The 14,856-nt window shown below is 50.0% G+C and overlaps 1 protein-coding gene across 4 annotated transcripts in view; it reads left to right on the forward strand.

Annotated features, from left to right (window-relative positions):
* Positions 1-14,856, forward strand: part of KIAA1671 (KIAA1671 ortholog) — a 187,487-nt gene that overhangs the window by 61,104 nt on the left and 111,527 nt on the right. For 3 of the 4 annotated variants that reach the window (XM_073223154.1, XM_073223151.1, XM_073223153.1), the window contains exons 3-5: positions 1,653-3,249; positions 5,184-5,271; positions 8,687-11,506. In XM_073223154.1, the coding sequence (XP_073079255.1) occupies positions 1,709-3,249; positions 5,184-5,271; positions 8,687-11,506 (4,449 nt within the window). In that variant the 5' untranslated portion in view covers positions 1,653-1,708. The remainder of the gene's footprint in view (positions 1-1,652; positions 3,250-5,183; positions 5,272-8,686; positions 11,507-14,856) is intronic. The other variant, XM_073223152.1, reaches the window with a different exon arrangement.

Genomic DNA, 14,856 nt, shown 5'->3' on the forward strand with positions numbered 1-14,856 from the left:
GGGGTCCCTGTCCCTTCAAGGCTTCCAAAAAGCACTTGGCAAAAAGAGAGAAAAAAAAGGGGAAAAACGCGCGATTTCTTCCGTCCTCAGGTGCTGGTCTCAGGCACCCACCCACCGGTCCCACAGGGAAAAATGCGGGATATTCTTTGTCCTCATGTGCCGGTCCCAGGCACCCGCTCACCAGTCCCGCCGCCCTGCCTCCCTAGCACCGGGGTCCCTGTCCCTTTTAGGCTTCCAAAAAGCACTCGCAGAAAAGAGAAAAAAAAAAGGGGAAAAACGCGCGATTTCCTCTGTCCTCAAGTGCCGGTCTCAGGCACCCGCCCACCGGTCCCACAGGGAAAAACGGGGGATATTCTTTGTCCTCAGGCACCGGTCCCAGCCACCCGCTCACCAGTCCCGCCACCGTGCCTCCCTAGCACTGGGGTCCCCGTCCCTTCAAGGCTTCCAAAAAGCGCTTGCCAAAAAGAGAGAAAAAAAAAAAGGGGAAAAACGCGCGACCTCCTCCGTCCTCAGGCACCGGTCTCAGGCACCCGCCCCCAGGTCTCGCAGGGAGAAACGCGGGATATTCTTTGTCCTCCGGCGCCGTTCCCAGGCACCTCCTCACCGGTCCCGCCACCCTGCCTCCCCAGCAACGGGGGCCCGTCCCTCTAAGGCTTCCAAAAAGCGCTCGCCAAAAAAAAAAACTGCTCCGGTTTCTCTCCACCCGCCGGGAGCCGGGGGGAGGGGCGCTCGGGTCCCGCCGGGTTGGGGCTTGTATCTTACCCCCTTCACAAGGCACTGGGTTCTTGCAGGTGTGGATGTGGTCTGGATGTTGTCCTGTGTCCTGTGGTCTCTATTTTAGGAAGATTTTTCTTTGTTATATTTTCATAGCTCTATGTGTTTTTGGGAGGAGATTTCCACTGCTCTACTCACGCCGCCATCTTGGCTCCCCTTCCTGAGAATTTTTTAAAATGGCATCTGGAAGGGTAGGGGAGGGGAAAGGTAAGGGACAGCCCGTGGGGTAGGGAGCTGAAGCGCAGGTTCTGGGGCTACTAACCAAGTCTGTGGCCCTGGGGATTCCAGCGTTGCTTAGCTGTGTGAGCCGGGGCTGGTCACTTAGCCTGTCTGTGCCTGGCGCCCCACACAGGATTATCGGGAGGATCAGCTGGGATGCTTGACATGGGCAGGCTCTGACCTGGGAAAGACTTGGAGTAACAGCAGTGAAGGGAACGCAGGCAGGGTGCACTCCCCGGGCCTGGTACTGGGAGCGGTGGGGTGTGTTTGGAGTCCGACATGGGTTCGAATCCTGACCTTTTTTGCCTCTTACTCTTGAGGGACTCCAGGCCACGTCCTTGGTCTCTCTGAGCTGGTTCCCTTATCTGTATAGCAAAGATAATCATTTTCTACCTGAGGTGCTGGCTTTGGGCTTAGCTGAGTCAGGCGAGCACTAGAGAATGTTGGCATCCCTTCCCCACCCTTGGAGCTGGAGCAAACTTCAGAAAAGCTTATCTTCTGCCCTTGCCGGGAGCTCAGAGAGGTGGAGACTCTCCCAGGCCTGGCCGGTGAGGGCAGTGGAGAGTTGCTGTCCAGAACCAGTCTGTCACCCAGTCCCCCAACCTCTTTGCTTCCATCCAGACACTGACTGAATTCTAAATTTACCTTCTTTTTTTAAGGTGGTTGCTTCTCCATTTGGGATGTTCCTGATCCCCATGGATCCACAACTGTAACCATGGTGACACGGGTCGAAGTTGGCTCCGTAACTTCCCTGGCTAGAGTGCCCGGCCTGGGTGAGATCGCCAAAGAGGAGACCCTGCAGCGGACCTACTTCTGCCAGGCCAGTGCCGCCCCCTCTGCAGCGCTGCTCCTGGAAGGGAAGAGCCCCCTCAGGAGCAGCCCGGCCTGTCTCCTCCCTCTGCCACGGCTCGCCCCCAAACCCTTCTCCACGGGCAAGGCCCAGGACCTGAAACCCCCCACCACGTCCCTGCGGCCCAGCCCGTCCGGTCTGTCTCCTCCTCGTGGCCTCTCCCAGGACGCAGAGGCCAAGCATCTGGGCAAGAGGATGCCTAGCCTGGTGGGGCAGGAGGTGGGGAGCGGGGAGGGCCTGAGGAGAGGCTCATCTCTGTTCAGCAAGGCTGCGATTCTGCAGCCAGGCCCCAAGGCCATGACTCTCTTGGAAACTGCCAAAGCCAGCCCTACTCTGGGGAAGGGGAGTGGTGAGGGGTCTCAGAAGGCTGGCGCAGGGGAGTCTCAGGAGTCCCCTCTGAGCTCCCGGCCTGAGGTGGCCCCCAAGCCAGCCCTGCCCCCCAGAAAGCCTGGGGGGACCCTTCCCCAACCAGCCTCCCCGTCACAGGACACAAGGCCAGCTGCCACTCCAGAGGAGACAGGCCCAAGTGAACCTCTGTCAAAAGCCAGCAGCACAGAGGAATCAAGGGGCCCCACTCTGGAGCCTAGGCCTCGCCTGAAGAGAAGGCCTGTGTCGGCCGTTTTCATTGAATCCATTCAGCCTCAGAAGCCAGGCCCCGGCGAAGCGGCCACTGTGGGGAAAGTGCCCCCGACCCCTCCCGAGAAGACGTGGGTGAGAAGGCCCAGGCCTCTGTCCATGGACCTCACGGCCCCGTTCGAGGGCAGAGATCCTGTGCTGAGGAAGGTGGCTGACGAGGCCGCAGGTTTCACCGCCCAGTGGTGGGTCCCAGGGAGGTCCGACCCGGAACCCAAAGCCGGTGTGGAGTGTTTGGTCAAAGCAGGGGCTCCCCTTCATGACCCAGATCCCGACTTTCTGGAGGTGGCCAAGAAGATCCGAGAGCGGAAAATGCTTGTTAAGCAGATGCAGACGGGCAGCCTCAGGACTGCCGGGGGCTCAGCCACGGACAGCCCCATGGAAGACCAGAATCCTGGGGACGAGAAAGCCAACCTGGACGGGGAGCCTGAGAAGGTGCCCAAGTCCCCTTCTCCCAGGCCTGGAAAAGACCAAGAATTTGCTGAGGTCAAGAGCAGAGTGGCTGATGGAGAAGTCCGCCTGGAGGGAGGATGGACCCCCAGGGGCAGCATCAAGCAGCGCCTCAGCCTCTTTGGGGAGGACAGCACCGTGGCAGCGGGGTCTGAATCCCCACTGGCTGCCTCCGAGTCCCCGTCAGCTGCGCCAGGGCCAGAGAAAGCAGGTGTGAGCGTCCAGGAGCGGATCAAAGGCTGGGCTGCTGAGAGCTCTGAGGCAAAGCTGGGCAGGAGGAAGGCATTCCAGGCACGGCCGTTGTCAGCGGATTTGACCAAACTGTAAGTGGGAACGTCCCACGGGCTTCAGCCAGCCCTGGAGCTACCACAGACTGCCCACAGAGGCGCCATTGCTGGTCACCTTACCAGCCCTCTCTCAGTTTACCTGCAGCCCTGAGAGGAACTAGCGTTAGCTCCCCTCTCGTACAGTGTGTGCCAGCATTGGGGCCAGGAGCTCAATTTCCTGTCCCTTCTTTGCACCTTACAGAGTGGGAGGTATTATGCCCATTTCACAGCTGCAGGTAGGAAAGGTGAAGTACCATTGAGAAGTCAGGAGCCTGATGTAATTCCTGCTCAGCCTGTCTCCATAGCTATGCTTTCCTTCCCTAAAGTCTGAGGACACGTAACATATGGCCCACACCTCCAAGAGTGGCCAGCAAAATAAAGCAGATGGGTCAAGATAACCTGGGCACATTGCCTCCCCTCTTGAGCCTCGGTTTTTTCATCTGTAAGATGGAAATGACACTAAGACCTCCCTTAAAGGATTAAGGCAAGACTCTGAGAGAGAATGCTGGAAATCTCTCTGCCATGGGAAGCCCTCAATACCCGTAACTCCACGTGGTATTATTAATCCTGTAGGCTAATGATGATTTCCTAAGCTTGCCAGGCTTCTGACATTTCTTGCACCTTTGCTTTCCCATGAGTGTTGAGTGGCTTCTTAGCTACAACAGGGAGATGCCCCTGGGTGTGTCCACCAGCACATTAATGACATGCATGCCTCTGACATACTTGGTCCAGGATGGAGCTCCCAGGGGGCAGGACCTCTGGGCAGACTGCCCTCCCAGCCATGGGAACCAGGGCAGCCAGCTGAACCGGAGTGACACCAGTGGCCCTCAGCATTTAGAATCACCTGGAAAAAAGACCAGTGTTTGGCCTGTATCCCCATAGATTGTAATCTCAGTTGGTCTGGGGAGGAGGGCTCATACCTTTGTAGTTTTTAAAAGCTTCCCAAGGGATCTCATTTGTAGCCAGGGCTGAGAACCCCTGAGTTAAGAGAACAGAGAAAGGGGCATCCATGCCAGGGACCTCACATGCCTCCTCTTTCTGCATCCTTGCAGTGCCTCAGATTATTCCCCTGTGACATATGGGGAAACTGAGGCTCCAAGTTTAGAAACAACTAATGCATGGCCTCACACCTCCCAGGAGGCTGACCCTGAGTTGCTGAGTGTAGGTCAACTTTAAGTGCTTTGATTTCTCTCCCTTCCCTCATCTCTGCAGCTCCCAGTCCTGAATCTTTTGGCATCTGCTCCAGAGAACTCTTCCAAGATAGAAAAATTCTAGCCCAGAACTCTTTTTCCTCCCTCTTTCCCTTTACAAGTGGGGCAGCTGAGGCCCAGAGAGGGACAATGACCTGTTCAAGGTGGCCCAGGGATGTAGAGACAGGCACACCCTCCCCACCCCACACATTCTGTGAAAGCCCACTGCCACAAGTCCTGTGGCTGGTCTGATGGGTGGTCTGCTGTTGTGCCTGGAGTTGCTAGCAGCAAGCATTAATTATCCCTCCTGGGGCACCTTCCTTCTTCCCTAAATGCCCTCACATAGCTATTATGGCCTTCAATAGACTCTTATCTGCCCTACAAAGACCACTGGGAGGTGTTAATTATTTCCATTTTATAGATGAAGAGACAGAGGCTCACGTGAGGTCACAAGCTCCCCCAGTGGGGGGGCAGTAGAGCTGGGACTAGCACCCAGGGCTCTTTGCCCAAGCCTGGGGCTCCAGCTATCCTGATGATGCTGTGTCTCAGGTAGGCTGTCCCCACCTGACCCTTCTCGGTTTGTGACTGGAACAAACATGCCTTTTCTCGAAGGAAATTGGGCAGCGTTGCTTTGATGATGTCAATATTGACTTCACCCCTGGGTTCCTGAGATTCCAGGGTGTGGGCTAGAGGGAGTTGCAGCTTCTGGCCCCATACAAGTAACTTGGCTCTCTACACCAGGTTTTCAAGTTCAGCTTCAAATGATGAAGTCAAATGTGAGAAGTGTCCTGAGCTGAGTGGTGACCTTCCTAAGGAATCCAGAGCAAAGGTAAGGAGACATTGTGTTTGCTACATCTTGTTTTCCGGTGGGTAAACTTACTGGAAAAAGACCTTTCATGATATGTAAGACCCAGAAAAGAATCAGAAGCCTTTCATGAAGAGTAAAACATTTTTTTTTTCTTTAATGTTGGGGCTTTTAAAATCTCTTCTGGCACAATGGGTTGTGATTCCCCATTCCTTGGTGTTAAATGCTGTTTATAAATGTAATTGTCAGGTATGTATTATTTTCTGTGCACAGGACATGGCTTTCCTATGTACGAATGCCTGCTTAATTAAGAAATTAAAACTTAGGTTAAAGATTAGTAGAAACTCCCTCAATTTTCCTTGTTATGGTCTCTGCTCCCTTCCCCAACCTGACTGGTCACGTAGCAGCAAAAGGAGGGAAATTGCCAGCAGTTGCTTAAAAAGTATTTTTATTTAGTCTGTTAAGTAAGAAAAAGCTCATACAATACCTACTAGGTATAACTGGTCATGTGGTTGGTGTGTTCTGAAGTTTTTATTTTTTAAAAACAGCTTTTTTTGAAATATAATTGGCATACAGTATACTGCATATAGTTAGTGTCCAGTTTGATGAGTTTCGGTGCATATTATGCACACCTTTGAGAAATAATCAAGATTATGAACCTCTCCAGCTCCTGCATGTTTCCTCTTTGAAATTCCTCCTGACTCCTCCTCTCCCCATGAGATTCATCATGTTGTAGCATGTATTAGTGGTTCATTCCTTCTGGTAGCTGAGTAGTATTCCATTGTATGGCAGACCAGTTAGTTGGTTTATCTGATTGCCCTTTGATGGCCACTCGGGCTGTTTCCAGTTTTGGAGCCACTGCAAATGGAGCTGCTATAAACATTTGTGGGCAAGGCCTTGTAGAGATGTCTGTTTTCTCTTCTCTTGGGTAAATACCTATGAATAGAATGGCTGGATCATAGGGTAAGTGTAGGTTTCCCAAAGTGAAAGATGAATAAAACTCCTGCTTTAAATATAATGAGGTTATATCTTCATAAATAGAGTTTTCTATTGGTGTTTTTTTTTTTTACTGTGGTAAAGTATACATAACAAAATAATACCATTTTGATTACTGCTTAAGAACAACAGATAGTATTTGTTAAATTTAAAAAACAATATGTATATATACATACATACACATACACACAGACATTGAAAAATTCACACATAATAATGCAAAGAGAAAGTTCTGGAAAGTTCTTCAAGGATATACCTCCCCCCCATTGATAATAATGTTATACATGTACATGGATATGGCACTGGTATTTGAATATTTGAATGAGGGAACAAAAAGATTTGAGCTTTGTACCGTTAGATTCCTTTACAATGAGAATAGATTCATATATAATTTATGCAAAATTTATGTAATGAAAGATAAACAAAATTTTTAAATCAATATATTTTAGAGATTCTTTAATGGCATTCTGTCATCTAGAGTAGAGACTAATTAGCAAACTATGGCCCTGCCTGCATTTTAACTATTTTAAAGTGGCATTAAGTACATTCTCAATTTTGTACAGCCATCACCACCATCTAGTTACAGAATTTTTCATCATCCCAAATGGAAACCCCTTAACCAATCATGTCCCGTCCCTTCTGCAGCCCCTGGCAACCATAAATCTACTTTCTATTTCTATAGACTTGCCTATTCTGGATATTCCATATGAATGTAATCATACAACATATAACCTTTTATGTCTGGCTTCTTTTACTTAGCGTAATGTTTTCAAGGTTCATCCATGATGGAGCATGTATCAGAACTTCATTCCTTTTTATGGCTGCATAATACCCCATTGTATGGGTAGAACACATTTTGTTTATCCAATTGTTAGTTGATGGACTTTTGGATTATCTATTCTACCTTTTGTCTTTTGTGAATAATGCTGCTATAGAAATGGATGTACAGGCTTTTGTCTGCACCTGTTTTCAGTTCTTTTGGGTATGTGCCCAAGAACGGGTATATATTGCTGGGTCCTATGGTTAGTTCTTTGTTTAACTTGTTGAAATAGACTTACTTCTAACAGGAGAAAAAATATTTTAAAAAATTACTAAGTAATAGACTCACATTATAAAAATCATGCAGAACCGAAATATGTAAAATTAAATAAAAGCTGATGTTCTCATCCTCATTCCTCCTGCCCCTCATTCGCTTACAGTTTAGTTTATTTCTTTTCTCCACTGTTTATCTACATGTATATACACACATGTACAGTTTTAAAAAATGGTATTACAGTGAAATCTTGCCATTTGCAGCAACATGGATGGAACTAGAGGGCATTAAGCCCAGTGAAATAAGTCAGATGGAGAAAGACAAATACCATATGATTATACTTGTATGCAGAATCTAAGCAAACAAACAAAACCAAAACAGAGATAGACTCAAATACAGAGAACAAACTGGTGGTTGCTATAGGGTTGGGGAGTTGGGGAGGTGGGCAAAATAGATGAAGGGGAAAGAGGTAAAAATTCCAGTTGTAAAACAAGTCAGTCATGGGAGTGAGAAATACAGCATAGGAAATATAGTCAATGATACGTAATGACTTGGTGTGATGACGGATGGTAACTATACTTACTGTGGTGACCATTTTGTAATGTCTGTAATTGTCAAATCACTATGTTCTACACCTGAAAGCAATATAATACTGTATATCAAATACACACTTCAATAGAAAAAATTTTTAAATTAAAGAAACATTTATAAGCAGTTGACTTCAAGTAAAGGAGATTGCCTTCCACGGGTGGAAGGCCTCATCCAATCAGTTGAGGGCAGTAACTGCAGAGGCTAACAGTTCCCAGAGGGAGAAGAAACGCTGTCTCAAGACTGTAATATACAAATCCTGTCTCAGTTTCTGGTCTGCTGGCCTGCTACCCAAAAAACACATATATATAAAAAGGCCATCATATTATAAATACATTGTCCTGCATTCTGCTTTTCTTCCACCAACAGAGTGTTTGGTGTGTTCTTAGATATCATGACCTTGGGACCCACCTTTTCAGTAGGTCCAAGTGCCCATGTGGAACTCTGTTGTTTGACCGTATCAAGGCTGTTTTAACCAGTGCCCTTTAGAAGGGTTCTGCCTGAGCTTTCTTGTTCACATACACTTGTGAGCACAGGCAAGAAGTCTTGAGAGCAAATTGGCCAGATGAAATGAGTATTTTAAAATCCTGACAGGTACACTGCATTGGCCAAACATTGTCCCCATTTATGTTCTCGCCATCAATGTCTGAGAGTGTCCATTGCTCCATATCCTCTCCTACATAGCATGCGTTTGACCTTTACAGTTCCGTAGTATCTCACTGTTGTGATTTTAAAAGCAACCAATTCAATCAACTCACCTCTTCCCTTCCCTTCCCTTCTGAATCCTTTAGCTTACATTGGCTTCTCTTTTTTTCTTTCCAGCAGAAGGAAAGGCATGATTCAGATGGAACATCTGTCCCAAGAAGCCTCTGGAAGCCTGGGACACTCAGGGAGAAACCCAGGCAGGCAGAGTGGAAAGACAGTTCTCATCAAGTCCCAGACAGCTCCCAGGGTGGAAGCTCCATGGGGCCTCCATGCCCTTCTGACCACACTCCAGAAGATGAGGGAAGCTTCCAGACTGTGTGGGCCACAGTGTTTGAGCATCATATTGAGAGACACACCGTGGTTGACCAGTCAGGATGCTGTCCCTCAGCCACGCCCCCTGGTGATGTGGCTGATGCCTGTTTGTTTGAGCTGAGACCCAGGCAGGAGAGAAGCTCTTGGCTGGAGAGGGACCAACTGGAAAAGACAAACCTCAAGAAAGAGAACTCCAGGTGGTTCCAGAGTCCCGACACAGAGAAATCAGTATGGACCTGCCTTTCGAATGGTGAGCCCAGACAGTCTCACGTGCCGCCTTTGGAAAAATACCCTTTGGATGCAAATCACAGTAATAGCCCCTTCTTTAAGCGCTCCGAAAATCCTCCCATAGCCCAGAGGGTTGAGCCCACCTATGACCTTGTGCACTCAGTAGGGGAGCGCGCAGACAGTGGGGCCATCTCCACGGTGCCAGAGGAGAAAGCTGTGACTCTCCGAAGCAGCAGATCTCGACTCTTGCTGAAGGGGGGGCAGTTGTCCCATGAGGTCACCCCTGCTGACCCAGAGTACAGGCTGGACGGTCAGACAGGGTCCGTCCAGAGGGCCAGTTTGATTTGGGAAGCTCGAAGGACGCATGAGGTCAGTGGGCCAAAGCCCGACTTCCGAGAGTTTGGGGGCAACTGCCCATCATCCAGATGGACAAGTGGGGTGACCATGAACTGGCTTAAAGCCACTGTGGTGGACAGTGAGGAGAAGGGTTTGGATCTGAGCCCTGAGGTCACCCGCAGATGCCTGGCCAGGCCCTGGGGCCCCGAGGCCGCCTCTGTGAGGGCCATCCAGGCCACCCTCAGGGAGGCCCGGCTTGAGGGGCCCGAAGGGGCTGGGAGCAAGCTGGGACATGGCATCTCAGCGGGAGAGAGGGGCTCCCCCCGGGGTTGCCCCCCGGATCCTCCTTCCAGGGCTAAGGACAAGCCTTCTGACTTCCAGTCTGACGTCCAAGCACGGCCACATGCAGACATGATTTTGCAGAAAGGGCCTCTCGTGGCTGCTGGCAAAGGTGAACCCAGGCCGGCCCAGGTGCCCCAGCCTGAAGCCAAGACGCGGAAGGTGAGTCCCACTGACCAGAGATTCGAGAAGTGGCGGCGGCGGACTTTACCCCGTGATGCGAAGTTCGATGAATTCAGTTTCCTGGCCCCAGAAAGCTCTTTGAAGGAGGAGCAGAGACAGACAGGCTATGTGAGTCCCACCGTCAGTGCCTTAAGGAAACCTCGACTGTCGCACAGTAGGGCGGAGACCCAGGAGGTGACCCCAGGTGTTGCGCAGGACCGGACTTGTCCAGCCATGAAACAAGAGTCTTCTGTGGAACCCAGGGTGACATTTTTTGCAGTGACGTATCAGATTCCTGATACTCAAAAAGCAAAGAGCATTGTTAAGTCAGGGCCCCCAAACTTGACAGAACATTCTGGAAAAACCACCCCGCCTCCCTCTCCTCATCCTTTAACATCTACCTTGGTTTCTCTTAACCACAAAGAGCCACCAGAGACCATGGGCAGTAAAAACTGGGCCAAGGGCAGAGAGCGGGACAGTGCAAGCTCTTTAAAAACTTTGAAGCCCACAGACCATCCACCGTCTCCTGGGGTCAGGAGTCCGGATCCTTCTAGCCAAAGAATTATCAACGCCGATACTTTACGGGTTCATCGGGGACCAGAAGATGGCACACGTTTTCAGGATGATTGGGAGGACAGTGGGAGCAAGACGTCCCCTGGCAGTGCTCCCCAAGTGACCCCGGCTTTCAGAGGTCATCTGAAAACCAGTGATGACCTCATCAGAAGGGAGATGGAGGTGGTCGGTGAGAGGTTCCCTGGTAAAATCAAAGATGGCTACAGATCCAGCGTTCTCGACATTGACGCCTTGATGGCAGAGTACAAGAGGCAGGATGCCGAGTGTCTGGACAGCCTGCACCCCGAGTCCAGCAGCTCCTCTCAGGAGAGGCCAGGCCGCCCGGGCAGGGTGGGACCGAGGAGGAGGAGCCTGACGGAGAGGTCTGAGGCCGAGGGTCTCTGGAAGCAAGGCAGTCTCGCTGAAACAAGCCACAGTTCCACCCCTGGCTTGTGCAGGCAGCCGGCAGAGACCCTAGGGACAGCCACGAACACCAAATTCAGCCCTCCTCTCTGGGCGCTGCCGCACTCGGCTCCTGAGAAATATCCAGGGGTCTCTTCTGGCCCTGCAGGTTCCAGGAAAAAGGTCTCAGGAATCCCTGAGGATGAAGAAAAGCCCTTTGCTAGTAAACATAATGGTGCAAAGTGTCCAACTTACTCAGCTGAGTCAAAACCCACTGTCTGGCAGGATCCAGGCCATGGGGCCAGCGTGTTGCCCAAATGTTCTCCCACCCACCAGAAGAAAAGGACTCCAAAGAAATCTGTCGGGAGGGGAGAGGAAGGCAGTGTGGTCCAGTGGGGTGGCCACCTGTGTGACTGTGGCAGGGCACCCCTGGATGTCAAGAGGACCTATTCAGAGAAGGGCCCCCCTGCCAGAATCCGAGAGGGCCTGTCCATCATGCAGGAAGCCAGAGAGAAGAAGCCCCGCCTCCCTGGGGATAGTTCAAAGGCCACCGAGACGAAAACGGGACCCTGTCGGCGAGAGTCAGAGGCTCGAGACAATCAAAAGGTGAGTTTTGAAGGCTGTTTCGGTTTTGTCAAATGTTGGTTAGGCATGTAGGCCAGGCGGGCTGGTGAACAGTTGGATTCGGGCTGGGCGTGAGACTCCAGGGAGTGGTGGGAATTGTTGTGTACAGGGAGTTCATGCGTTATCTGAAGGGGGCAACTGCTGCTCATTGTTGGCTGTTTCTGGTCACGTGATAATGGTGGTCCTGAGATGGCACCATCTGATTTACCAAGAAAATCTGAAAAATCTGGATTTTAAAGTAATCCTCCAATTGTGAAATGCAGATAGCTCATTAAAAAATGCTGTTCAGTCCAAATAAAACTTGTCTGTTGGCTCCATTTAGCCCATGTGCCACCACTTTGAAACCTCTGGCCTAGAAAGATGATGATAGATGTCGTTTATTGAGCACCTGCTGTATGCCAGTATGTTGTATCAAGTTCATTATTGTATCAAAGTATCCAGCATCATGCCCTACGTTTTGTGAACATTCAAGAAATATTTGTTGAATGAGTGATCTTATGCGAGTCCCATGACAGCCCCTCTTCTGTGGGATTGTCATGGTTTGGGTTTCCACAGAAGGAGACCCTTGCAAGTAGTTGTTTTAGAAGGTGATCTTGAAGAGTGGGTGAAGGGAACAGTGGAGAAGGGAAGGCAGGTGGCAAAGGTTCCACTGTGGGCAGCTGAGGCTCATTCTCATTGGGGACCTCTGGGAAGCAGCAGAGATCACCTCTGAGTTGTCCTGTCCAAGGGGCAAGGAACCTGGAGTATTTATTATTTACCAGGTTCAGCTTATTTACCAGGCTTCTAACATTTTTGCTCTTCCCTCCTGGCTGGTGCCATGCTCAGTGGTGGAGAGAAAGTCCTCCCACAGCAAGACACCACTGCCATTGGAATGTTCATGAGTGTTGGGCAGGGTACCCACAGCATCTGTTGTGGGTAATCATCTTGTACAGATGGAAAGATACAAGGCTCAGAGAGATTAGGTAACTTGTCCCAGGTCACACAGCACCACAAGGCAAAGCTAGTGTTTGAACCCAGGTCTGGCCTGACACCCAAGCTTTTAAGTAGGTCACTAAGTGGCGAATAAGGAACCGTGGAGCTGGGCAAGAAATGGAGGTATGGAGCCCACTATCCGGAGACTTTTGATCTCTGGGAGATGGGACATGATGATCTGTGGCCAGTAAATGAGACAAGGCACTGGAGTAGAAGCCTAGGAAGGCGTCTTAGAGGAGGTGCTGGCTTGACCCTGCCCTTAGGGGTGGCTATGAATTTGGATGGGCTGATCTGGGGAGGTGAGAGCACAGCACGTGGGAAGGTCTGGAGGTGGGAAAAGTCTCGGCTTGCTCTGGTTGCTGTGTGGGAACCTCGTCCCCTCTCCATGCCACCCATGTGATGTGGCATTGGCAAACCAGGACCCAAATCCCACGTCTGCTGCTTAGAGAGGGCGTGACTGAAGGCAGCCCCTTCCACTGAGGGCCTGCGCCTGTGTCCTCGTCTGGAAACGGAGAGCAGGGGTCCAGCCTGGAAAGGGACCTGGTGGCAATGAGACCTACATGACGCGAGGAGAGACCCTGAAACGATGGTCAGCCCAAGGCCTCTCCCAGTGGCCACGTTCAGAGCGTGTCTGAATCTCACTCAGCCACTTACCAGCTGGGTGTACAGCAGTCGCTCGGCCTCCTTGGGCCTCAGTTTCCTCACCAGAGTTTACAAGAGTGCCTGCACTGAAGCACCATTACTAGGCTGCTCAGAGATAAAGCACCCAGCATGGGCCAGGCACCCAGTGGGTCCTGCAGATTGGCTTCCTGAGGAGTGTGTCGCCTCTGCACTCCTCCAGGCTATGACTGTGGGAACAGTGGGAGAGGGAAGAGTCCATGAGATGTGACCCTTAACAGCTTTGCCAGCGCCTCGCTCAGAGGCCTCCTGGCAGCGAGAGTGTTGGGCATTGTGGAGGGGACCACAGACCGGCCTTGGGTGCCCACCAGGGATGTGCGGGCCTCAGGGGTGCTCATTGTCTCAAGATCCATTTTCTTACCACGGGGGTGGAAGTCTTGGGTCAGCTCTCCATTTTTCCTCTCCTGCCCAGAGATCTTGGGTTGGTTCTTGGTCTTTAAACAAATAAAAACAATACAGAGATGCAAAATATTGGTTGTTGGAAACTCTAGTCTCATAAGAGTGTGTAAAAAAGTGTATCCGTTGAGCCCCCTTCCCGTTCCCCCATCCTCCAGATGTAGCCGCTGTCACATTCTTTGACATCCTCTGGGACTTTGCAGAGTTGTTTATCAATCATGTATGCAGTTGATCTTTGGGTAGCATGGGTTTGAACTACGCAGGCCTGTTTATATGTGGATTTTTTCAATAAATAATATTGAAAAAATGTTTTGGAGAACAGTTTGTAAAGATATTTCCTTTTTTCTGGCTTACTCTATTGTAAGAACATCGTATATAATGTATCCAAAATACAAAATATGTGCTCACCAACCATTTAATGTTACTGCTTAAGGCTTCCAGTCAACAGCAGGCTATTAGTAGATAACTTTTTGGGGAGTCAAGTTATACGTGGATTTTTGAGGGGTTGGTGCCCCTAGCCCATGTGTTGTTCAAGGGTCAACTGTATATTTATTTATAATTTTTGCGTTTTCTTTACTGCAAACATAGTGGATACTTGTGTAAAATGTAAAGTACCATTAAAACATATGGTTTAGAATGAAAACCTCTCCCAAATGATGAGCCTGGTGCAGGAACCGGTGCCGCCCCTCCAGGCCTGTGAGTGGTTTTGCCCTTTTTTTTGCCCCTAGGGCTGATCTGGCAAAGTTTAGGCCATTTATTGCTGTCACAGCTGGGCAAGCGTTCCCTCACAGCCACTGGGGGAAACCAGGGTGCTGCTGAAGTCCTCCAGCGTGCAGGACAGCCCCCACCCCAAGGGGAATCATCTGGCCCCAGATGTCCATAGTTCTGAGTTTCAGGCCCCTTAGTCTAGACACAGATACAGATAATATGTTTTTGAATGTTTTGTTTGGGTCACACTGTTTTATGGAGACATGGCAATATTCTACAGAAAATCTTACAACTTGGTTTTTTTTTTTTTTAAAAAGTGTAGCATTGGAAAACGGTGTGTACATGATCACTGAATTATTTTTAGGGGCTGCAAAGTATTTTATTACGTGACTTGAGCTCAAATTTTCTATCCAGACATCAACATTTGGGCTGGTTTGCATTTTTGTGCTAGCAACAGGGCTTCAGAGAACGGTTTGATGCAAATCTTTGCTCCTTTGGGTGAGGATTTCTTGATTCACAGCCAGTTCTGTTCATGTACCCTGCATGGATGTGACTATAATTAAAGTAATTCCTCCCTC

The sequence above is a fragment of the Manis javanica genome, chromosome 15 (assembly GCF_040802235.1).
Source record: "Manis javanica isolate MJ-LG chromosome 15, MJ_LKY, whole genome shotgun sequence".
NCBI lineage: Eukaryota > Metazoa > Chordata > Mammalia > Pholidota > Manidae > Manis > Manis javanica.